At 41.5% G+C, this 24,054-nt stretch overlaps 1 protein-coding gene across 1 annotated transcript in view; it reads left to right on the top strand.

Moving 5' to 3' along the window:
* The window catches only part of LOC104572452 (protein kinase C-binding protein NELL1), a gene marked incomplete at its 5' end in the record, with an annotated part of 206,787 nt that overhangs the window by 116,324 nt on the left and 66,409 nt on the right, over positions 1 to 24,054 (top strand). Inside the window, one exon of the mRNA XM_088534207.1 lies at positions 10,446 to 10,568. Within this exon, the coding sequence (XP_088390333.1) occupies positions 10,446 to 10,568 (123 nt within the window). The remainder of the gene's footprint in view (positions 1 to 10,445; positions 10,569 to 24,054) is intronic.

Below are 24,054 nucleotides of genomic sequence, written 5' to 3'. Positions count from 1 at the left end.
ATGCAAGATACATAATATACAAAAAAGTATAGGCTTTTAGACACATGTTGCACTTGAGATCTTTACTTAACATAGAGTAAAAAGGGTTCTCCAGCTGGTATTTCACCTTGATGTTAAATACAGAGAAAATTTCCTTCTGGCAGAGCCTTAGACTGAAATTAAAATCCGCTTGTGTGCGAGGCGATGAACAGAAAATTACAGGATTGTCAGAAATTACATGCTGCTTCAGCCAGCTTGCTCTGCAAGCCTAACAACATCATGGAAGCAGCACACCTCGTTGCTTTCCTGAAAAAACAAGCAAACCAGAACAGGGCAATCTCATTGCATTGCATTTTTCCTTAGAGATTATTCTGTAGTGTGAAAGCATGGAAAATATGGATATTAAAAAGAGAGAAAATAGAATATACGTCTAGTGTGTCTTTGGGGATGCTGCCTGCCTGTTTAACCTCTGTGGCCATGGGAATGTTGATGATGATGTCTGTTGGAAGGAAGAGAAGACAACTCTTCTGAAGTTCACCATAGCTTGATGCTCGGATCTACCTTCCTCTGTCCCTTTCCTGTGACTTGTAGCTCATGTTTTCTGGTCAATCATTCTCATCCCACTGCTGAAGCTTTGTGCTTTCTTTGGGATTTTTGTCGTTTAAGCCAATTTGTTGTGTCTCATTGGGTGCACTAGTATGTACATGGAGGATGTCACACTCTTCGAGAGGTAAAATAACGTGATGGCTATGTACCTTTTACCAATACTACGGTATTTTTGCAAGGCTAAAGGAGTAAACCCGAGGTCAGGCTACTAGCCCAACCTAAATGTGTCTGTCCTAGTTAAATGCTTTGGGGGAAGGTAAGCCAGGTAGTAATTCAGCAGTCTAAATATTGTGTTAAAAATCCATCTTTGGACATCCTCTTGTAAGCATCTTGGTCAACACTCACTATTTGGGCATGCTATGACTAGGCCGACATTTGCTTTACTTGGGTAGAAAGCAACAGTCCATCCTTACTCTGTCAAAGGTTTAGATATGTTGGGGTCCGTCCTTTCTTGACAGCATTTGCTTAATTAGGAGCTTGGGCAGAGGGTACATAGGGGTGCTTATGTCTGCGGTGGAGCATAACAGCTCAGCTCTGTCAAGCTGTGTCATCAGGAAAGTGAGAAAAGTGTCCTGAGCCCGTGTGACTTTCATGTCACCTGTAATGCACGGTCCAACACTCAGCAAGCCTTTTCGTTGCACCTTTAATAGGTGCAAAGAAATAATGTGTGCCCTGTCCTCGTTATACTTGAACGGTGCTGTAAAACCTTCACAAGGATTGCGGGTGTTCTTGTACCAGCAAATTGACACATGTGCCACATGTGCAATATATTTGGAAATGATTCTGTCTTAATATATTGCAGCAGCTCTGATGATCTTTCATGTGGCATCCAAATGGGGTATGGCTTTCTTTTTATAATCTGTTTTATGTGAAAGTTAAAGCATCATGGAGTGCTGGAAAAAGAAAGTCTATTGAAGTTCTTCTGACCTTTTCTCAGTGTAAGTTCATCAAGCCACTATGAAATATCAGCTTAAATTGTGTTCAAAGGTTCACGTTGGTCATTCTGAAAGTCCAAAAGCTACAGCTGCTCTTGGACTGAAAATGCCTGAAAAATGGGGGTTCCGATCAGCAATGTAAAATATGGACCTTTCACAATTTCATGGATAAAAAGCAGCATGTCCTTTCAGATTAACTTCTGTTGCTGAATAAATTAATCCAGGACCATATTGCTTTAGGTTTTCTTTTTCTTGGATACCAAATGCAGTTATTTGGGCTGTGTTCAGCTTTTACAAAACACAGAGGAAAAATAAAACTGGTTCTTAAGATATAGTGGTAATGCAACTAACTCTAAGTTAGGCAGTGGCAACTGCTAGACAAGATATATGATATAAAGAATTTGAGAACTTCCTTGAGGTGTTTGTTATCCCAACTTTTTCATTGTTAGTGACTTACTACTCTGATCCATCTGGAAGTGTGTAACTCTGTGTGTGGTGCCTTGAATTGAGTTTTGCGACTTTCTCATTTCTGTCAGATTGTCTGCTTCGTTGCTATATGAAGTAAAGCAATAACTAATTATTTCCAATAATTTGGACACTCTGCATTTGAAAATTAGTTAAATCAGTATAGAATCATATGGGGTTCTGTATCTGGCATCTTGTTTTGGTGGGGCTATCTCCAGGTTACACTTGAAGTCGGCCCTCAATCACAATGACTGTTTTGAATCAAGCCAAAGGCCACAGAAAGTATCTGAAGTGTCCAAGGCCTTACTGCTTAACTAGGTAGGATTTATATCATAAGTTTAATACCCCAAAGTAATCAATGAGAAGACTTTATTTCTTACTGCCTTCCCTTTTAAAATCTGTTGGAATTAATCATAATTCAGGCACAATTTGTGGAAGAGCTCAGAGCGGAACGGGCTTCCAATAGACAGACTTGTGCTTGAGCCACTGCTCTTCAAGGCCATGTGGTGTTTGGCCATGCAGTATTTGACATTTGTTACAGTTTCCAGGAGGAAGGAAGAGTGTGTGATAGAAACTGGCAGGCCAGCCAGCTTGCCGTGAATCTCTAGACATATAGTGCATAAAATTAGATCATTCTGGCTTATAAATCCAATAAGGAGAAACACCTTTAAGATGTTTTAGATCTTGCGAATGGGTATAGCTCTTCAATCTTCATCACTACTTTTCCCCCCTGGACATACAGTACTACGTTTTTGCCAAATTTGTGAACCATTTCTTGCTCCTTTGTGACTTTGTCTTAATTGCAGATACCACTTAGTTTTTAAAAATGGTTTTATATGACTGTAATGACTGAATTTCATTAGCGAAGCTCCCTGTTACCTTCCCCTGTACAAAAATTTGTGTAAAGGGAGATGGATTCTGATCTCTAGGACTGGCAATAGAGCTTATCTGCACTCTATTACGGTTAAATTTGGGAATTCCTCTGAAGCCCTGACATGGAAAATGGGCAGTCCTTAACGCTTAGGTCGAGCTTTGAAAAATCATCTGATCTTCCTGGAGCTGAGCCTCCCTCCTGGAGTCTGTCTGTAAGTGCTGTGGATCCACTGGCTCGTTCCGCGAGGAACTGCACTTGCAAGAGTTTGTTCTTTTGACAACATGAATTGGTCAAATCTTCAATGCACTAAAATAACAAAAGAGCTTTTCTGACAGCGAAGTGAGGTTTCTTCCATGGTGGATTTATTTGTTTGCATATTTGAGCTTGTAGTCTTCTCCAAACTCCTGAATCTGGTTTCTTTTATAGAAACAGGCTGAATTGAATTTGATGGCTCGTTGCCACCGTTGGGCTCCCAGATTTGGTGGCATGTCCTCGTGCATGTTGCTTACAAACAACTTTCTGAATATCGCTTTTATGCAGATGGAAAGTGAGACAGTAGTGGATCCAAAAATTAGTGTTTGGGTTTTCAGAAGGAACCCTCTGGAAGAGAGCATGCAGCTTAAAAGAACACATCAGGTGGATCTCTCCATTTTATTATAAGACTGCACCTTATAAAAGATGCAGTTATAAAAGGTGCCTTTTGGAATTTTCATATGTGTCAATACTTCGGGTATTTTCTGCTTTGACAGGTACAACATGGCAATTCTGGGTAAAAAACACCTTGATGCTGTGACTCTTATAACAAATGATGTAGTAGCTATTTTTTGTATTAACACGATGATTTTCCTATTTCTTACTAACCTGACACATCCTTGCAGCTCCAATGCTTGAAAAGAGGAGGGAAATAAAGTACAAAGTGCAGAGAACATAATGGTTTGTCAGGTGACTCCTGAATTTTCACATGTTTGACCTAGTTACCAATCTGTTTGCTCAATGCAGTCTTTAACTTTGGGAAGCTTCCTAGGAGGCTCTGATGTGTCCTTGCTTTAAGGCTCAGTTTTCAAAAGTCTCTTCTTTCTGACTTCCCCTTTTTCTTTTGTCTTCTTGTTCTCTTTTTAGTATCATGTTCAGAAAACAATAAAAACAAATGTCTTTCCTTCCCTCCTCCTAACATTTGTTGTATAGGCACTTAAGATATATGTGCAAATATTTTATACTGTGCTAGCAAGAGCTCTGCTTAGTGTCTTTACTGCTCCTTTCCCTGCGCTTGCAGAGAGCAGTGTTTCCCTCTGCAATACTACCTATTACGCATCCTGATTTTGCCAAAAGTAAACATTTTTATTGCAACTATTTAGAATTTTCTCAGCACTGCTCAGTGAACTTCTCATGGAAATTCAAATAGGTGCCATTAGGGCTTTTTATTTTTTATTTTTTATAAAGTAGCGAAGCAGAACAAAGAATTAGAGATAGAGTACCTTTTTGTTGAGAGAAAAAGAATAATGGGAGGTATATACACAAATGCTCTAAATTAGCCATTACTATTCAGGGGAGAAATCTTGCAATTGTTGCCGATTGCTTTCTGAAAATGCCAGCTCGCTCTTCAGCTGTGCTTGGAGACGAGCAGAATACGAGATCCCCATTGGGAACAAAATGAAAAATAGGATTAGGCCGTTACATAAATCTGTCCATTTCTGATGTCTTGAGCACTGTGGTGTGTTCAGCCCCAAAATTGGTGGTTCCTTCAATACAGGAGGAGGCTTGGTAGCCTGGAACTCTGTGGAGCTGTGGAATTGTGCACATCGTGGGTATTCCTGAGCATGTGCTCTTCAGGATGTCCTGTAAATACTTGGCAGCCAAAGGTCTTGTGTTCGTACGAATGAAAATCTCATTGTGTGAGTATATGATGTTTCTGATGTTCGAGCATAATCCAAGCTCCACATTTATGCATTGGGTTTATTCCCATAATGGAGTGCACAATATGAAAAGGAGAAAGGGAAAAAAAAAAAAAAAAAAGGGGGGGGGGGCATTTACATAACCTTGATAAAATATTTCAATTTTTTATTTGGCTTCTGTAATATTGCATGGTGCTTGAAATGTAAAAAAGGGAGGGTTAAACAGTGCTGCGTGAAGACAAAACCCAAAATTGTGAACTGACCTGAATGCTGAAAAGGGTAGATGATTGAAATTTAATAGCAAGTACTTCTGCCTCAGCTATTTCAAAAGGTAGTTTCAACCCAGTGCACTTTACAGCTTAAGTTTTTGTATGTTAAATTGAAGTAAAATGAGTTTAAAAAAAAAAAAAATCCTAGTAATTGGCTTATGAGGTGTTTTGGGTCCTGTGAATATTTCTGGGAAAACTTAAGTCTTCTCTAACCTTTTGTCATCCAGAATTCTTCCTATCTCTGCCCACATACATGCTGTGATAGTGGAGTTTATTGGATTCTTAATAGCAGGAGCTAATTTGATTATGGTCTTTATGCACTGCAAATGGAAGACAGACTTTCATGAGTGTCTCTGCTTCCTGCCCCTTGTCAAGGGCAAATAAGGAAGGGTGGCCTTGTCCATGGGTGATTTCATAGGTTGGGTTGTACAACCATCAAGTCAGGTGCTGAACTTGCAAATCGTGTCAGCTTAGAGGAACTTATTGCCCGTGTTTGCATAGTGACGAGTTTTAGTCCATTTTCTGCTAGAGCTTTCTGGGTTACACTAGACATCTTAAAATCGAGTTCCTAATTAAGATTACACTGCTTTTTGTTCACCTTTTTTTTGTAGGCAACTACAGAGATTTCACTGTGGAGCAAAAGATTTAACTACAGCTAATAACTGAAATTGTTGAGGAACAGGGGACTTGTCAGACCGATCTCGGTGATTCTCTCTCTAAGTGGCAGTTTAGGAATAGGAATCTAACTATTTCATTGCATGTGTTTGCAGGCAATTCTACATCTAGGCAGATTAGTTTATTACAATGTTTTAAAAAAATGAAAACAACAAACAAGGATTACATCAGCCATATCTTTTGCAAACTCAGTTGTAAATAGGCAAGTGCCCTTTTGGATCCAGGAAACCAAAAGAAATATCTGTTTGTTATTCAAAAGGAAAGATTGCAGAGATTTTTTTCAGTTAGGCAAATACATGCACAATCAGAATGTTATCAAATTAAACCTGCTGTTTCTTAGTAATCAGCAAGGAGCAGCATATACCTACTCTTTCGGAAAATGGTCTAAATAATTTGGTGTTTAACACCAGAATCTGTTCATTGTCTTATGTGTTATATGTTACAATAGGATTTCAGTTTCTTACTAAAATCTGTGGACCTTGTGAATCTCCTATTTCTTAATCTTTTCAGCTTCTCTGAAGGATAAAGTCACCGTGTTGCTGTTTTGCAGGAAGAAGTTGGGCTTTGCTCCTCTGTGTCCTGCTCTTTTGCCTTGTTCCCTTGCAGGATTGGGCAGGGTGAGCTTGCATAAATGAAGCTCCCAGCAGGCATGGATGAATGTGGGTTTGTTTCTCTAATTCTCATGAGTGGGAAAAATGCAATTCTCAGGGTTGTCCAGATTCACAATTAGCTGCTGTCTTTCTTTCACTGGCTTAACATCTTTGTGCTGCATTTTTCCTGTATGTGCCTTGTTTGATGAGTGCAGCATGTTTCTAACCGCCCTGGTTCTGCGGGAGGAAGTTCTTAATGTGTGTTTAAAATAATGCTGAAATCCACTAATTCCAAAATTCTTCCTAAATTCAAATTTTTCATCTCTCAAAATAGACTTTTAAGGCCTTAATTATTAAAGAGACATTTGAAGCCTAATGCCATCCGACAAGTTATTGCTTTGTCCTTTTTAATAAGATTTTAGAAAGTACTTGGAGAAAACTTTCTGCTGTCCAAGCTTCCAAAGGCTGTTGCTCAAGTGTTGCCAGATATCTAATTAACCAGTGAATGAATTTTGCCCACTAAATATTTACCTACTAAAACCAAACTGTATCAAAAGTGCTTTTTAGCGTTATAAACCTGAAATTCATTACAGACTATTGAGTTGTACAGGGGGAGAACCAACCTCATATTCCAATTTTGTATTTTGAAGTTTGGACAAATGGTTCTTCACTTTATTGTTGCTTGCTCTGTTTTCCATCTGAGGTTCGAATGTTTTATTATATGTTTTAGACAAAGTGTAATCCTAGCAACCCAAATAGAAGAGCCGAAATGCCCTAGAAATTCTGAAATGTTGCTGAAGAATGTGCTTAAAATAAGAAGTACACAGAATATAAGCATAGACTACCTTGCTCTGCTATCATGGATAGAAAAAGTGTGTATGTAAATATTCATTTTAAAATGTAGATATTTGTAACCTACAGCTTTTAAGAATATTGGGGGGTCTTTGTGTGTGGTGGTGGGGTTGCTTTTTTTTGGTGGTGGTTTTTTTTTTTTTTTTGTACTGACATTTCTCCTAGTTCTAATCCCCAGAACTATCTGGAAGCTTTTACAGACACTCTATTTCACGAACATCCAGAAGAGGGGGAGAAGTATGGTCCTTTAATCTGTCTTTATAAATACATGGCAAATCCTCTTTACTTTGCAAACATTGCTCCAAATTCTATTTGTGTGGTTGTTTGTATTATGCTTCTGCAATACAGTGTGAATTAATGCATAGTGCTGGTTCAGGTAGATAAAATCCTTGTGCAGAACCCCCTTGCGCCACTTCTGCTGGGGGCTTCCAGCTCAGTTTAACTCCCAAATGGGGAGAGATGTGACAGAAATTTGGGGGCTTGGAGGTGCTGCATTTGGGGTCCCTTTCACCCGCTGTGATCTGCTCCCAGGTTATGGGTTCAGGATGGAGCAGCTGGGATGTTGCTGGTTTGAGGTGGGCAGGAGCACAAATTGTTGTCACCTGCAGGTGCTCAAGTTCATTAGCAGGAAGGAGCTGCCTCTGTTTTGAAGAAAGCCAAAGGTCTGGTTAAAGTTTACATCGCTTTTCAGGTGAAGTGCATCAGGATCAATTATCCTGCTCTTGCTGCAGGTGCAGCTTGCAGAGCTGTTAAGAGCCGCTTGGCTTTTAAGAGTGACTTCTCCCCTGGCAGAAGCAAAGGTGAGTTGTGCTGCCTGGCGGATTGCACCAGGTTGTGTTTTTGCCTTGTGTCTTTTGCCCTCCCCCCTTTTTATTCCTGTAGTATAAAGTGTTCTTCTGCAATTTGGCAGGTATGCAACGAACCGCCCCCTTGAAACTGTTTTCTGGCTAATTGTCTTTTTATGTGATTTTTAGCTCTGTGAGGCTGTGTAACATGGAAGCACCCTGTTGGATAGCTTGTGAGCACCCTAATCAGCAAGGCAGCCTTGCTGTTGTTAGCTTGTCTGCAAATGTAGTAGAGCGAGCTGCAATATTTAAGCTCCGGGTGCATCATCGTGGAACTGTAATGGGGTAGAAACATCAGTGTGCCCAGCACCACAGCCCTTGTGGAGGGGACTTCTGTTCAAATTCATGCGGTTTTGGTGTCCTGAAGCAAGCGGCTTTTTCCAGGGTGGGCTTTGGCCCCCCTTTTCTGGAGGGGTTTTGCTTTAAAGGCTTTTAGTTCTTCCACATTGAAGCCTGGCTTAGTGCATGCGTAGGGTGCACCCACTGCTGATACATGTCATGGTTCAGCAGAACCGTAGTTTGAAAGCAAAGGCCGCTGAGGGGGTGTGTTTGCTTTTAAAAAAGACCAGTTTCTTATCAGTGGCTTTTCCAGGGCTTCTAGGGGGTAAAGGCTGAGAAGCTTGGTAGGAATTGCTTCCCAAACCCTCTCGGTTCAGGGCTGAACTCGGACAACGTGATGTTCTCGAGGACACTGGAGAAGTTTGAGAGCACTCTGAAAAACTCTAGAAGGCAGAGAGGAAAAATACTAGGTATAAATGCATCATTTGCTGGGTTTGGTTGGAACTTGGGGTGGGAAGCAAGCACGATGATCCAAGCCTTCCAAGATGAAATGGGGCTCTTATGAAATGAGATGAAATCCATGCTCGCTGCTTGCTTATCCATTTTCTCTGTTTGCAGGGAAAAAAAATTAAGGAAAATGTAAAGTGGCAGTTTAATATTAGAGTTTTCATTTTTCCGCAGCAGAAGATAGATGTTCTTTACCTTAATATAATTTTGAAATGTGAGGATTTCAGAGTAGCGCTAAATACTAAAAGATGTTACAAAATGCCCACATTTTATTACAGAGGAAAACAAAGGCGCAGCAGAACTGATGTTTTCTCTGGGTTTTCACCTAAACAAAGCATGGAGATAGGTGGCAACAACCAGCTTTCCTGCAGGAAAGAAACACTAGATTTTGAAAATAACATTCAGGGGCTGCATAAACCAACTTGTCTGTGGGGAAAGCGTGGTGTTGCACTTTGAGTGCTCCTTGAAAATCATACCTGCTTCTTGAAATGGGGTAGCAAGGAGGGTTAGGGGGATCAGTGTTGCTTCAGGGAGTTGCATCCTATGATACTGTCCATTTTAGTTGTCTGCCAGTAGTTATTGTATGTCAGTCTCTGGTTGCTCTCCGGCTAGATAGTGTTTCTGCCTGCTCAATGTAGAGATTCCAGTGCTTTGAACTGAAAAAACTCGTCTTTTCACAATCTCCTTTCGAGTTTAAACAAAACATATGCCTATTTCCCACCCCCGCTTCCCAAATATCATGACCACCAAGTGGTCCAATGGGCGATCCCTTGTGAGGGAGAAGGAATCCAAAGGAACTCACTGCTGACGGCGTCTTGAGGATTTTTCCATTTGCAATGAAAGATTTCTGTAGCCTGACAGAAAATCAATGCTTTCTCATCCTTATTAGGAGTGCAGCAACATCATTGATAGGCACATCTGCACTAGGGAAAACGCCTTCCGCAATTCCTGTTGTTGCAGCTGCTACGGGATTTGGGGATTCCTCCTGCAGAGGAGGTTCCCTTCATCCTCCTTGAGACTGCAGCATCTTGCATACCAACAAATATAAATTCAAAGTGTGTGTGTGGGGAAAATAAAGGCAGGTTTCCTAGTAATTGCAAGAAGAAGGGAAACACTTCAGAGTTCACCACCTTTTAACTGATGCTTCACTAGAGCAAAACGTTGCAGAAGAGTCAAGGGCAGCAAATCTGGCTCTGTGGCAGTAGTTGGAATCACTGCACAAAAGCAAAGCATGGCCCATTTGCCTGGAAGGCTCTTTGGGGTCCTATGGTATGAATGGTGCACTAAAAACATAAAATGCTGTTAGAGATTCAGCTGAGCGTGTGTTTGAGCAAGTGGCTGTAACAGCCGAGTTGTGGTTTCTTTAAAGGGTATGTTTTTGGGTGCCCTCTCTGGTGTTCACATTGTGTCCATGTTCATTACTGTTGCTAACGGCCCATGTGAAGGTTAGTCTTCATAGCAGGTTTTCCTCCGTGGTGCTCCTTCGTGGGCTTTTTGCTGTAGCCTCCTACCTACTGTTTTTCCCTGCTTTTGGCTCCTGTCACCGCGTGCTCTGGCTCTTGGAATGGGAGCAGCCCCACGGCTGCCTCCTCTGCCCAGCTCCGCGTGGAGCCGTCGCAGCCGCCCGGCGCTGCCTTGCCTTGGGGCTCACCTGGCTGCCTTTTCTTAATCCTGTAGAGCACGACGAGTGTGGCAGCGGCGAGCAGAGCTGCGACGACAACGCTATCTGCACCAACACCGTCCGGGGCCACAGCTGCACCTGCAAGCCCGGCTACGTGGGCAACGGCACCGTCTGCAGAGGTAGGTCGGTAACGCCCCGAGAACTGCCCGCTCTGGTAATGTTTCCTGACGGTCCCCTGCGTTCCGGGAACTTGGGATGACTGGATTCTGTGGACAAGTCACCGTCCCGTTTATCACCTAGCAGTTGTACTGCGCGCCGACACGATGGGGATTGATTTGTGGGCGACTTCGTGGCAGAAAGGAAGCATTTCTGGAATGCGAGCAAAGAAAGTCTTTCCACTTTTTTTGCAGTGAATACTGTCATTTCAGATGGTTTCATTGAGCTTTTAGGTGCTGCTTGTTGTTTTGTGAACTTGGGGGTAGTATGTGCTGTCACCTTTAGCTTTTACAACTTAATTAGGTGCCTTTGAAATTAGGGTAATTGCCTTTGCTAACATCAAGTGACTGTACTTTGACTACTCAGATCAGGATAGGGATTATCTTCCTTTTTATCACTAACTATAAAGGTGTGTTTGGTAGACTTCACTGTAATGTACACAAGAAACACCTGGATTTAGTGTTCAGGGAAGCCGTTTTCTTTCTGTGGAGAAAGAAGCACAGATACTTTATATTATATATAAAGGCACAGAATGGTCTGCATTTTTTCAACTTGCTGAGGATGGACTGCATCATGGAAGTGCTGCTTATTTATCTCTTGTGTGATTTATTAATTAGTTTCATAAAATGCTGCTTTTTGCCTTTTCTGGGGGTTGCACAATAAATTGCAGTGTGGACAAATGCTGTTTTGGGGACGTCTCGGTGAACAGCAGGGCTATTTGGCACCGCTAGTTTTATTTTCTGAGGGTAATGGAGCAAGATGAACCCATTAGGCATATTTCTCAAACACAGATGTTCTGAGTAGTTCGTTTGTGCCCTTCCTTGGTTGGCATGCCCAAAACTTGGTGCAAAGTGCTCAAAACTCACTGCTGATTTCAGGAGCACCCATCAACACTTCAAAGAGGTCTTTAATAATATTTTGCTTTCTTGTATTACATTTTAGAAGGGAAGATATGTGCATTTAGATAAAACTGCGTGGTGCACTATTGCTAAATATAATGAAGTTACTCTGGCAGGAATTTGTGAAGTTTGCATTTTTGAGAGAAGTGGGGAGAAATGAAAAGAGCAGATATCATCTGGATATGAATATTGTGATTGCTTTGGCTTAGAGATGAAAACAAAACAAAATCAAATGTGAAGACAAAAGCAAATAGTGGGGCGGGGGGAAGCCTGTAGAATCAGGCTGTCACATTTCTCAAGTAAAATAGATTTCATGCCTGAGAAATTGTCTACTTTATCATGAGTGTAGTAGAGTAGACTCTGTAATTAAGAGCTAGATTGTTTCAGGCTGGATGTGGAAACTGCCAGGAAAGAAAGCAATGGAAAAGGAAGCAGACCAAGACCAAATATGCTTCTCTCCGAAAATAAATACTGCTGTACTTTAAGTGACGTAAAAATAGAAAGAAAAACGGAAATGAAAACAAAATACTAAGTACAAAAGTACCAAGAAAGGCAGTGCAACAGTGTAAAAAAATAAAAACAGACTTCAATGAGATTTATTTTTTGTGGGTGTAATCCTGTCCTCAATTTCTTTCATGCTGTAGTATCCCAGTCAGATGGTAAAATCTGGGGGGACAGAAGGGAAAAGAAGGTGGCTTGGGTGAAATGGGATGAGAGGAGGTTTTAAGACTGTGTTATCAGAGAGGAGGTTTGGCAGAGCACTGAATCGGATAAATGATACCATAGAGTTTTTCAGAAAATGAGAATTAAAATAGGAAAGGCTTGGCTGGAAGAAATTGTAGCATTAAAGGCAGAGGGGTAACTGGCTGAATAGAGAGGGATTCAGAATTTACAGATGTGTCGAGTTCTTTTCTATGGAGAAAAAAATACTGAAGAGTAAGTGTGATGCAAAAGATAGCAGACTCTGTAGGTGGCTGAAAGCAGGCTCATGCCATGCCAATTTACTGAAATCCCCCAAATATATTGCAGAATTAACAGATTCAGTTGAAGTTAGGGCCCCCAAGCATTTTTGCTGTCATTACAGGGAGAGGATTTACTAGTGTAAAGCCAGGTCAGAATGGAAAAGGGATAAAGGGATAGAAGTTGGTTTAGCAAGTTGTAGGTGAGAGAGACACACGGAGGTCTTGCTGGTGGGACGTGACACTTCATAGCCTGGGTTTGCCAGGAGGGACCATGCAGGAAGGTCCTAAGGCTGCTCTGTCTCCTCTTGGTCTGGATACCCTTGCACTGATTTGGGGTGAATTCCTTGGCCTGAATGGATTTTGCGATGCCAGGGAGCTTCCCTAGATCCTTGATGATGTTTGGGATTGCGTGCCTAAAATAAAAGCCTGCTCCAGATTTTGTGGGGGCTGTAGATCTGGCTTTGCAGCATGAATAAAGTACAAGTCGCCATCAAAGGTTTGTTGCGATCAGCTGTTTTCTTGCTTTATACCTCTTAATATTCCTTTAGTGAATATTGGTTTTATAGGATCAAATTCTGCCCATAGTCATCCCTATGGTTAGCTTAGTGTTACCTGGGAGAGTAAAAATTAAAAACAAAAGCGAAAAAACCAAAGTCCTTAAATATTCTCAGCCGTAAAACAGGAGCCTGTCTCCTGAAACAGATATTTGTAAAAACATTTTTGATGCATCTCACTAAGGCAGAGCAAAATGAAGGCTACCACTTAGACAAATGCAAACATTTTTCACTATACTCTTATATTTCGTTTGTGTCACTTCTTTAACAGGTATATTCAGTATGCTCTTAATGCCTGCCTTAATGGCTTCTACGGAGATGGAGATTTATTAGGATGATTAAATGAGCTGGATATAGTTACAGTCATAAACTTTAAACCAAATGCGAGCAATATGACTGGTGCCTGCGCAGATATGCGTCGGGTATTGTGAAATAAAAATCAAAACAGTGTATAGGGTAATTAGTATTCAGCTCATAGAGCAGTTTATTTCTGCCAGAGTATGGGATTTTTCTTCTATTATATTGACCTCAGCATTTCACAGGAGATGCTTAAGGTGTTGCAATCCAGGGCAAAGTGATGTCTTAAAGAAAGCCATTATTTTTAAGTTAAAAATGGAATCGGTTATTTCTTTTAGTGTCCTCTGGAAGTCCAGATGAGTTTCCTAATGTGAAGAACTCTCGTTCTTCACATATCTGGCTTAAATGTGTTTTCTAGGCTGTGGTCAGTACTGACAAACTGACAGTCCCTTCATAAAATCCGTATTTGCAGCTGGATTGCTAACAGATACTGCCACCTTTTATAAAATAGCAGGAATAACCATGTGGAGCCTTTATTCGAGTACTCAGATCATGCTACAAGCTTGAAAATTACTTTTGTCTGATGTAAATCAATGTCAGCTTCTTTTTTATTGTTTTAATCACAAATAGTAATTGCGTGGTCATGTTGTTTGGACAAATGGCAGTCTGAGAGCTTTCCATAATTGCATTTTTTTGGTTACTTCCAAAATGGTGAATTTTTTGGTCATGTGCTGCTTAATATGACATGTTCCGTAGCTTTATAGCTTGAAATAAGTGTCCATGAAAAATCTTACACTTTATGCATAGGCTAATATATGATAATGATGGTGCACTAAGTAGATGAGTCAAGACAAAGAAATTTTCATCCTCCCTTAGTCACAAAAAAAAACGAGAATAATAAGAGCTGAAGAAAAATGAGTCTCGGTGGTTATTTCTGCGCCGGGTTGTCCGCGTCTGTCTTGATATCGGCAGAGTAAGGTAGACGAATTTTCCAAATGCCTGCAGTGTAAGACCCATGTGCTGATATTTTGCTATAAAAGCATATTGTAGTAGTGTTAGAGGTGGAGCAGGTGGAGTTGAAAGCCTTATGGAGAGCTGGAGTGCATTATGGATAGGGTATAGGCAACCATGGGAGTGCAAAGGAAGGAGCAAAGTCTGCCCCTAGTTGCACGGCTTTAAGTGCCTGATGTGTTTAGTCACAGCCTTGGTTGCTGCTGAGGAGTGTTTTGTGCTAACATTGATGGGTCTTGTGAAGGAATGTGAAGATTTGAATCGTTTTGGGATTTTGATCTCTCGTTCACCTGCTACTATTCTGAACTTTGTATAATGGGGTGTATGTAATGCATAGTGAATGGCTATAGATGCATGTGCGTATGTGCAAGACAACGTGGCAAGCCTTAAGGCACACCTTTGGATAGAGCATCTTGGATAGGATTTAGGAAGTGACAAGTAACAAATGTGCAGTAGTGAAATGTGGGAGTTCTGGTAGAGCTATGGCTGTAAAACTAGCACGGTGAGACTCGGCACCGAGGCAGTATGCTTCAAGCTGTGGATTGTTCTGCAGTCTTAAATCCCGTGCACTAATACAATCAAAAACACAATGTTTTAATCTCTGAGTCCAAGAATCTCTGTTTTACGTTCACGGTTAGAATGCTATCAGGTTTTATACGCTCACTCTAATTGTAATGCTTGTGTGTTGGTTTTGAAGCTTTCTAATCCCCTTTTGTAAGTGATTTGCCGCATGCTTGTTAAGCTGCTTTGGTTCTAATGTTCTGGGCTTGGTTTTGGACTGTAATGCTTTCGTGAATATTGATGGAATTAAGATGATTTAAGCTATTCTTTTCCTACCCTTAGATCATCATGATCTAGTCTCCATACTATGAAGCACTGAAATTCAGGAGTAATTATTTTTGTGTTAAGCTAAGCTATACATATCTGTGCATTATGCAGTCTAATGTGACGGTCTTGACAATTGGTGATTAGATCCTGTTCCATGTGAAAAATTGTTCAAGGTGATTTAGTAATGTGCATGAGTTGTGGAAAAAGATGATTTAAAGATCATGATTAATGCAGCTTGTCAGAATTGGGAACCTCATCTCTTGTGTGACAGAGGTTATCTAACTGCTCTGGATATACAGCTAATGCAAGAGAGTGTAGCACTGATTAATGTTCACTGATGAAGTGCTCCAGTTGAGAGAGTCTTCTATATCTGCAGAAAAGGAAGCAAAAAATCGTTAATCTGCAAGGGAATTAACATGATCATGCAGGTACAAATAGGTTTTGTGTAACTAAATTTGAGAGTTTGACAGACCTGCTCAAGACTGTTTGTGAACCATCAAACCCGATTCACGGTTCACATTGTGGGTTTCAAGACCCTCTTGTTGACTCAGTTGCTCATTGTCTCCTGCTCTTTTGGTTTACGTTTGTCTTTCAGAATCAACAGGTCCTCCTCAGATCAAGGTCCCATAAAATGTGTGGGAAAGTTACAGAGGAACTATAGGAAGTTAACAGAAACATTCCCTGTGACTTCCCGGATAGTCCTCAGTTATATAGGGAAATCATATTTGATGTCTGAGCTGTTTTGACCCAGTAGCATTTTATGGTGAGAGTGTAAGAACGTGCACTTTCTTCCTCTTTTATGTATTTTATTCGGTGATAAAGTCTCCTAGTTGAAATCAGGGCATTGCAGTATAGCTTCTGGGGCTATTTTAGTATTCAGTGTTTTCTTTTAAATGCATACTTCATAAAAGCAAAAACGTAAAGATTTTACCTGAATGCCTACATTTTTTTTTTTGCTCCATTCCCTTCAAGGCCATTTCCATGGGTAAATACTAGTGCAGCAGGTATAGCCTCTTCCAGGTCTGTGTTGCAGAGTAGCTCAATCCAGAGCCCCCTGAAGCAAAGAAGCTTTCTAATGATGCTACAACAGTTCATACATACAAGTGCTGTCCAAATTCTTTCTTTCTTTCTCTTGTCAATACAAAACCCTGAAATTAGAGCAGAAATGATGCTTCAATCCACAAATGTGCCACGAACTCATTTGGTGCTTCTGACAGTAGAGCTCTACGCTTCCTGGGCAGCCTCCTGCAGCACTGGGCGCTGGAAATCTGTGATCCTTGTGACGTGTGTGGTGCAGCCGGTTTGTGTCTGTGGCAGTGCTTGCCTTGCAACTATTTACAATGCAGGACTTGATGTTTCTCATGGCAGGTGGGGAAAAATCGGTTTAGGAGGAGCATCTTGAAATATCTGTGCCCAGAAGCTGTTGTAGAGCGGGCTTGACCCGCGCGGTTGCAGTGCAGAGCCCTGCGTCTCCTGTGAAATGTGCTGCGCCGTGCAAACCTTCTGGGACTAATGTGAATTCCTTTCAGTTACGTCTAAACAGCAGTAAAACAATATTAAATGTATGTACAAATATCTCACCCAGGAGTAAAATTTGCATTGCAGTTGCTCTTTTTGGCAAGACAATCAGCACCGCGCGGGCAAACCCGTGTGTAAAGGAGTTCTTTGTCACACAGCACTAAGCATATAGGTATTGCTAACTGAGCTTGCATTGGCTACATTGCTTGGTTTCCCAGCTTTTATTTGCTCAGCATTGGGAATGGCAAATCCGGAAGCTGTGCAGGATCCTTGATGGCACAATTTGCATACTACTAACCAGAAAAAAAAACCCAATTAGCAATTGTTTCACAGTGCTGCTGGTGCTTGAGCAACTGCAGCGTGCCGAAAAGTGGAGGCACCCTTGGGTGCGCACGGAGGTTTTTATCGAGAAGGTTCAACGATAAAAATAAAAAATGTGGCTCTGTTAAGCGAGCATGTGCTAAGCACAAGACTAATGGCAAGCTTAAGCAGTGTTCTCGGAGTGATACCTGAAAGAAGTGTTGCAGTGAGAAGGAAGCTATTCCAGATCCCACTTAACAATCTTCAAAGCACCATTTGCCTTTTTCTTTAATCGTCCAAATGAGTTCCTGGAACACAAGCTCCAATGAGGATCTGAATTCAAGTCACTTAGAACACATTACATATAGAGGGAGTGAGAAGATGAAGCAAATCAGGAGGGATGGGAGTTGAAGGGTGTCCTGAGTTCCAGCATGAGCTGAAATTCAGTCATCCAAGAGGAAAAACGCACACTTTATGTTATTAGAAAGTAGGAGTCTGTCTTTATCCCTTAAGGGGCAAAGCTGCATGACCTGTGTTGTTCAGCTAATAAATACTCAAGCATCTTAGTGTGTCACCTTGATGATGGTGCTTGCAGCTTGTCTCTCTTTTTTTTTTTTTTTTTTTTTTTTTTTTCTCCTTTCTTTTTCCAATTGTGGATATAAAGAGGAGGATTGTCAGGCTGGATATTTTTTTTAAGCCGAACTTCAAACAATAGATATTTATTTCAAAGCTAGATGCTATGCAGGCACTTCAATCAAGGCTTGAAAGTTTGGAATGGTATAAAATTCACAAATGTATCTTTGCTTTAAAAAAGAAAATACAGAGTTAAAGCAATGCGTGTCCATGCCTTTTGTGTACGTCCATAATCCATTGTTGTAGCTGGGATAGCATAAAAAAGCAGCTGGACATGGAGCTGGTGGGCCACTTGGCAGACTTGGAGTGGGCAATATCCGTTCCCCGTGTTAATTATGGCAGTTTATGGGTGCCCATTAATTTGCCATTTTTATTATTGAGGTCCATGGTTGTGCTGTTTTCCTGACACCTCGTATTTTCTCCTTTTGTACAGACCAAGGGAAGCAATAGTTACCTGGCACTGCCATGATATACGGTATTTCCCAACAAAAGATTGAGGTAATCAAATCAGTCCTGTGTATTCCCTTAGCCTTAGGAGGCAGGCAAGTGAAAAAGATTTTAATGTGTGTGTGTTTTTTGAGTTTTTTTAAAACCTGATTGAACAGGGTACATGTCTGACTAAAAGAAGCTATTGACTCCAATGAAACCACCCAAATAATTATTACTTTTTTATTTCATATCGGGTATGTGTGGCTAGATTTGTATGACACAGTAAACAGTAAGCATTCATAGCCAAGGGATTAATCGAATTGGAAGCAAGGGTAACTGAATGGCCAAATCCACCTATCCCTTATCCTTGAATCCTTCCCAAATGGAATAAGCTGGTACTTTATCGGCAAGGGTCACTTCAGGGGTCACTTGAAGCACTATGTTATAAGAAGAGTCAATTCCTGGATTAAATTAAGTTGAATTAAATGAGAATTTGATGCAGACAGTGTTAGGTTGTAAGAGAAGATGCAAAAACTGATTTTCAGTGATCTCGGAGGGAAGTGGCTGGTGCCAAAATAAAAGTGGATGGGAATCCTTAGGTGGTTGCTGATGGTCCTTAGCCAAACGACCTGGCCTGTTGTTTGCTTGTTCTTCTGTGGCTGCAAAAGCAGAGGATTCAAGGATTGCTCAGGCGGCCAGGTCTGATGAACAGAGCACTTAGACCTTTTGACCCACATGTCCACGAACGTCTCCTGTCTTGGAGCTTCTGGCTCTACCTTCTCCCTGAGGCAGTTGAGCCTGTTTGCGCTTGCTGTCCTCCTGGTCCTGCTTCCTGGGCACCGAGCTGGCACCTTCTCTCTTGCTTCCCTTTCCACAGTGGGTTTTTTTATTTTTTATTATTATTTTTTTTTTTTTTTGGTGGTGGAAGCAATGGAGCTGTGGGCTCCAAACCTTCAGGAATGAGGGGGTTGCCTTCATTCCCCTTGTGCGTGAGGACAGGAGGGTTGTGAGTCCCAAGCGTCTATGAGGGCTGCAGGAGATGAGCTGAGGAGGATAAGGAGCTGTGCTACATGGCATTTCTGGAGGTAGTTATCTAAATTTTATACCCACTGCATCCAAGGCACACAGGTGCTCTTTTGGATCTTCCCGTCTGTGTTTATGCTTTACATATTGTTCTGTATTTGCATTCCTGTTGGTCTGAGTGTTTACAGAGAGAGTAATGCCTAGTGATACAGTAAATTACACCTAATGCATGAAATTGAGTACATGAAAACAAGTTTAATTAACTGCCACTGATAAAGGTGGATGATACACATTTGTAAATAGTATTTTGTATGTGCGCACACGCTGAGTGCTTAAAAGTGACGATTGTGCATTAAACAGAAGCATGATATCCATCTGGAAAAATAACTTCAGGTGTTTTTATTATGTGCTTCTAAGCTGTGGAGTTTTTATATAGGCTTCAAAATCCTTTCTAATACTGTGTGCTGAGAGTCAGGGAGAAATATGCTGGCCTTGAGCACAAATAAACTGCGCTGCAGACTGTGACTGAGCTTCTCATAAGCAAGCCTAGCATATTGGGTTTGGATCTAAAAACAATATTTTTCAATCCTCGCTTAAACTTTAATATTCTTTCTCATGTTGTGATCATGGTAAGCACTGCAAACTGTCTCCTAGGTCATAGCAGACCTAGGGGATTGGGATTCCAGGTGGGAATACGGATTTTAGGTGGGCATGCTTGGCATGTGTTAAGTAATACGTAAGAGGGTTGATAGACTGTTCTTGCCTTGAAAATGGCATTTGGCAGGTGATGCTTCAAACTGCTGCACTTAAACTGTTACTTCTAATGAACTTGGGAGGGTGTCCTGAGAAATGGCATCTTGATGAAGGATGTGCTGATTGAAGAACAGGTGGGCTGATGCTCTTGCTGCTTATTTGCAGCATCCTGTAATGCTGAAATGCTCTGCAGGGCTGATTGCCCCAGGTTGTCACAGCTCGTGTCCGTGTTTCTCACCTCCATGACCTCCATGTCCTGCAGAGTCAACGTTTATCTCCACTTAGCTGAGCCACTTAAGCACCTCTCTCATCCGTAGACTGGCTCTGAGGATGGAAATGCTTCTAATTTAGGGGAACTGTGTTAACCCTGCAGCTCATAACACCCTAGTTTGTAGCACAGGCAGTAGTAGGTGGTTGATGCCTCAGTTTGCGTCTGTGCAAGCACTTATGGGCACAGATGTTGGCCCTGAGGACTGAATGCGTGTTCAGAGGAAGCCTTATTCCTGAAAAGGAAGAAGGTAGAAACGTTCCTGTCGATGACACATTTTTAATAACCTGAAAATTCACTAGTGTTTTCTGTCATGTTTTCGCTGTTTTTATGGAGCTAAGATGCTAATTTAATTACAAGCCTTACTGTTGAAGGTTTACCCAGCCTACCCACCTTTTCATCGAAGTCCCCAGTTAGTTCATCAGCTTTTGTTTAGTCATGTTGGGTATTTCTCGTTAAACTGTATTAATTTGCCAAGTCTTCCAGTAAGTCAGGTGAGACTCTCATGAATGTGTGATAATTATATTGGAGATAGCTCATATGAAAATGTCTTCAACCAGCAGGATATTTGGATTTCATTTGCTTTTCCATCCAGCTGACAAGAAATGACTTTTCATTACGTTACTTCAGGGACGCAAGGAAGTGAGTATTGGCTATAAAACAACATTAAGATGCATGTTAAATGTGATCTTGGTGTTCCAAGTCCACAATCCCTGTTGGCATTTGGGAAGGTTCAGGTCTGGTCCTCAGCAATCAGAGGTCACGTTTCTTAATCTCACCATACAGTTGTGCATTTAAATAGTGCTGAAAGGAGCATTTGTGCACCACGATTGCCCTGTTCTTGTTATGTTTGAATTATGACAGATAGGTTGCCAAAACGCAGCTTTATAGCAAAGCTGCTGCTGAAAAAATGTACGTTAGAAGCCAAAACACATATTTGTACTGTTACTGTACGTGCTTAATTGTACTGTTAAATGAAATATAGCAAATCCATGTGCATTTCAGCACAACGTAGCAATCGTTTGCTGAGCTGCACAATTACCCGCCAAGAGATGGGCAAGCTATAACCTACAAATCAAGAAGAGGTGACTCTGGCTTCCTTGCATGTGAAAGTGTTGAGTAGCTAAACACAAAGTGTGCTCCACTTTGAAGGTGCACAGCACCTTTTGGAGCGCTTAGCACTTGGTACCACTTGGGCAGTGCAAGGCAGCAGCTTCCTTCGTGTTGGCTCTTTTCTGTTTCCTTCCTTGTCTTTCATATTTTTCTCTCCAATTTTAGTGACCTGGCCAGTGGGCAGACTGCAGCCCTCGGAGTTATTTTGGATTATTTGTTGTTTTGTGGTTTTTTTAATTTTCTTTCTAGTTTCCAAATGATTGCCATCTGGATCTGGGAACCTCTGCTGAGGACGCAGGACCTGTGGCTTTTCCCAAGGGTGTCCTTGATATTGGTTCATCCTGCGAGCAGCTGAGCTGTAGAGCAGAGGCTTAAGCTTTCCTCTTGCACACAATGAAAAGTATTAACTGTTGCAGCACATTTATTTTCTGCCAGCTCCAGTAAAAGAGTATATCTTAAGGTCACTTTTTCTCCTGAGTCTTCCGGAGTTCAAAATAAAATGCTGCTTCACCACTGCAGTCGCTCCGCTTTGGCTGTCCTACAGTTCTGAGGGGCATTGCTGCTTTCTGCGCGTTGGGCAGAAGGATGCCTTTGTGACTGGGTTACTGATTTTTGGAAAAATCCATGCTGGGAAATGAAATGAATAGTCAAATATTAAATTAATAAGACATAAGAAGCCCAGCGTTTAGAGAAATATTTCCTGTTTTAAAATCAGCAAAGCACCATGGACCAAGTAAGTAATTATTTTAAGATGGATTTTTTCTTTGGTAGTGGATGGAGTTCAGCTGAGACCTAGATTGACAGTCCTAAAGGCAGAAGTCCTCAATTCAGTTTTTCCTTAGTGTTCTGCTGACAATAAAAAGGAAAACTGTCATCACATTAGTGAGGAGAGGGCTATAAACCCCAGGAGGCCCCAGTCTGCAGCGACTGGCAACCAACTTGGAAAATTACTTGTCAATTATTTTTATTAGATTTTGTTACTGGGACTCAACTAAAAGGATTACTTTGTTTTACGGTCTGTTGTAGTGGAAGAATTATTGTGTGCCCCCCTCTAGTGCATCTTCGTATCAGCCTGAGCCTTTAGGGCCTTCTCATGTGTCTTCATCTTCTACCTTCACCTCCCATCTCTTCTTCTCAAGAAAGGCCCTGGCTGCTGCTTCCAGCTTCTGGCTGGAAACTCGAGTTTCAAAGTTCTGCGCAAAAAGTTGGTCGCGGAATGTCAATTTGACGCATTTCAAGAAAGATATTTTTCAGCTGATTATTTCTTCGCTAGTATCAGAAGGATCTCTAATTGTGAACTTTAAATCGGAGTACAAGTGTGGCCAGTTTGTATGTTGAGAAAACGTTTAATTTTCAATTAAGTAGTGGGGCAGCAGCACCTTAGGGGTAGAAGGGAAGGAATTTGTCCATGGCATTTGCTGGCTGGGTGATTATTAGCGATAGGAGATACTGAAACTTAATTACAGCTTCTGATGTGGAGCAGTGCATTAGGATTAATTATGTCTGGAAGTCTAGTATTTTACACTTTTTTAAATTAAAATGTATGAACTTTAAAAAGCAGAATTTCCAAGCCTTACAGTCTGAGTAGCCCAACAGTAAAAAGGAACTATTCTATCTACATTAGGCCAGGTAGAAAAAACAAATAGCAGCAGTAGCAGCTGAGGGAAATGTAAAGAAGGACTTAGACCTTAGGACGTTAGAAATCAAGTCAATTATAGTGGTGCACAAGACTAGGCTTTGGGGTGAGCCTCCAGAGACATTTTTCCATGCAATATGTAGCAATTTACCCCACTGTGGAGTTGCTGCAACATGGACATGAAGTGTAAATAGCAACATCTGCTATGGAGAGCATGTAGCCTCATGCAGAGATGGTTCCAGAGCGTCCCGGGCAAGGCCAGGTTTAGTGCTGAGGCGCTCGAGATCTGTCTCAGCTCCAGCGTGTTTCCAGGTGCTACCACTGCAGGGGATAAAGCAGCTGATTTAAAGCAAGCCGTTGAAAAAAAGATGAGGAATAGCAGAGAACACGGCCCTCTTGATAAAAGCTTGTTGCTTCTCATGTCCCAGTGTGTGCAGAAAGGAGTGATCTCCGTGGAGCAGCAGCTGGTGATGGATGCAGACCCTTGTAGTGCTGCTTTGGCTCTTGACAGCTCTACTTGCTCCTCTGCTGCACGCAGACCGCTGGGATCCCTCTCCCTGGGGGGTTGTCTTGTGTCTCAGCAGATCTTCCTCCTCCAACTGATGCTTCTATTTTATATCGGGTGAAACTGCTCCTCCTCCTCGGAGTCTGGATATAAACAGCACAAATGCAGCAACTTTTCACGTAAACTAAGCCCGTCTTATTGTTGCTTCTGTTTTTGGCCTTGTCTTTGCATGATGGAAGGTCTATATTTAGCACAGGTTGTGATTTTTGAGTTGAATAGAGCTGCCAAGAGCTTTCCTTTCAGCAAAAGGAGGGAGAAGCTGGGTGTAAGGGAGGGCATAAACATTTCAGTGGCAAATAATGTCCCTTGTGCAGCAAGCAGAGTGGAGGTAAGTAAATACAAGCTTGTTAGCTTGGAGGTGTAACTCTTCTTTTGCGGATGACTGCTGAAATAGATGCCAAGACTGGGGAACTTTAGATTTTGGAGACAGTGACATAGTGACAATGACACAACCTTGAAACCTTGACTGCTGCTTTTGTTGCCTTTGTTCAACTTGCACAATGGAGCTTTGTGGTGCAGCAAAGGGCACTGCAGAAGCTGGAGCTGGGGGAAGGAAAGGAAACTGTACCCTGAAACTGCTTTGGAATTACAGCAGCAGCATGTTCCAGGGAGTGCAGTTTTTTATGTTCTTCCTTTCCAACAATAGGTACAGAGTAAGGT

Source organism: Tinamus guttatus, unplaced genomic scaffold (assembly GCF_059628265.1).
Source record: "Tinamus guttatus ecotype Peru unplaced genomic scaffold, ASM5962826v1 Tinamus_guttatus_pri_ptg000546l, whole genome shotgun sequence".
Taxonomy (NCBI): Eukaryota; Metazoa; Chordata; class Aves; order Tinamiformes; family Tinamidae; genus Tinamus; species Tinamus guttatus.
Note: the sequence above shows the minus strand (reverse complement) of the source record. Positions and strands in the feature narration are given on the sequence as shown.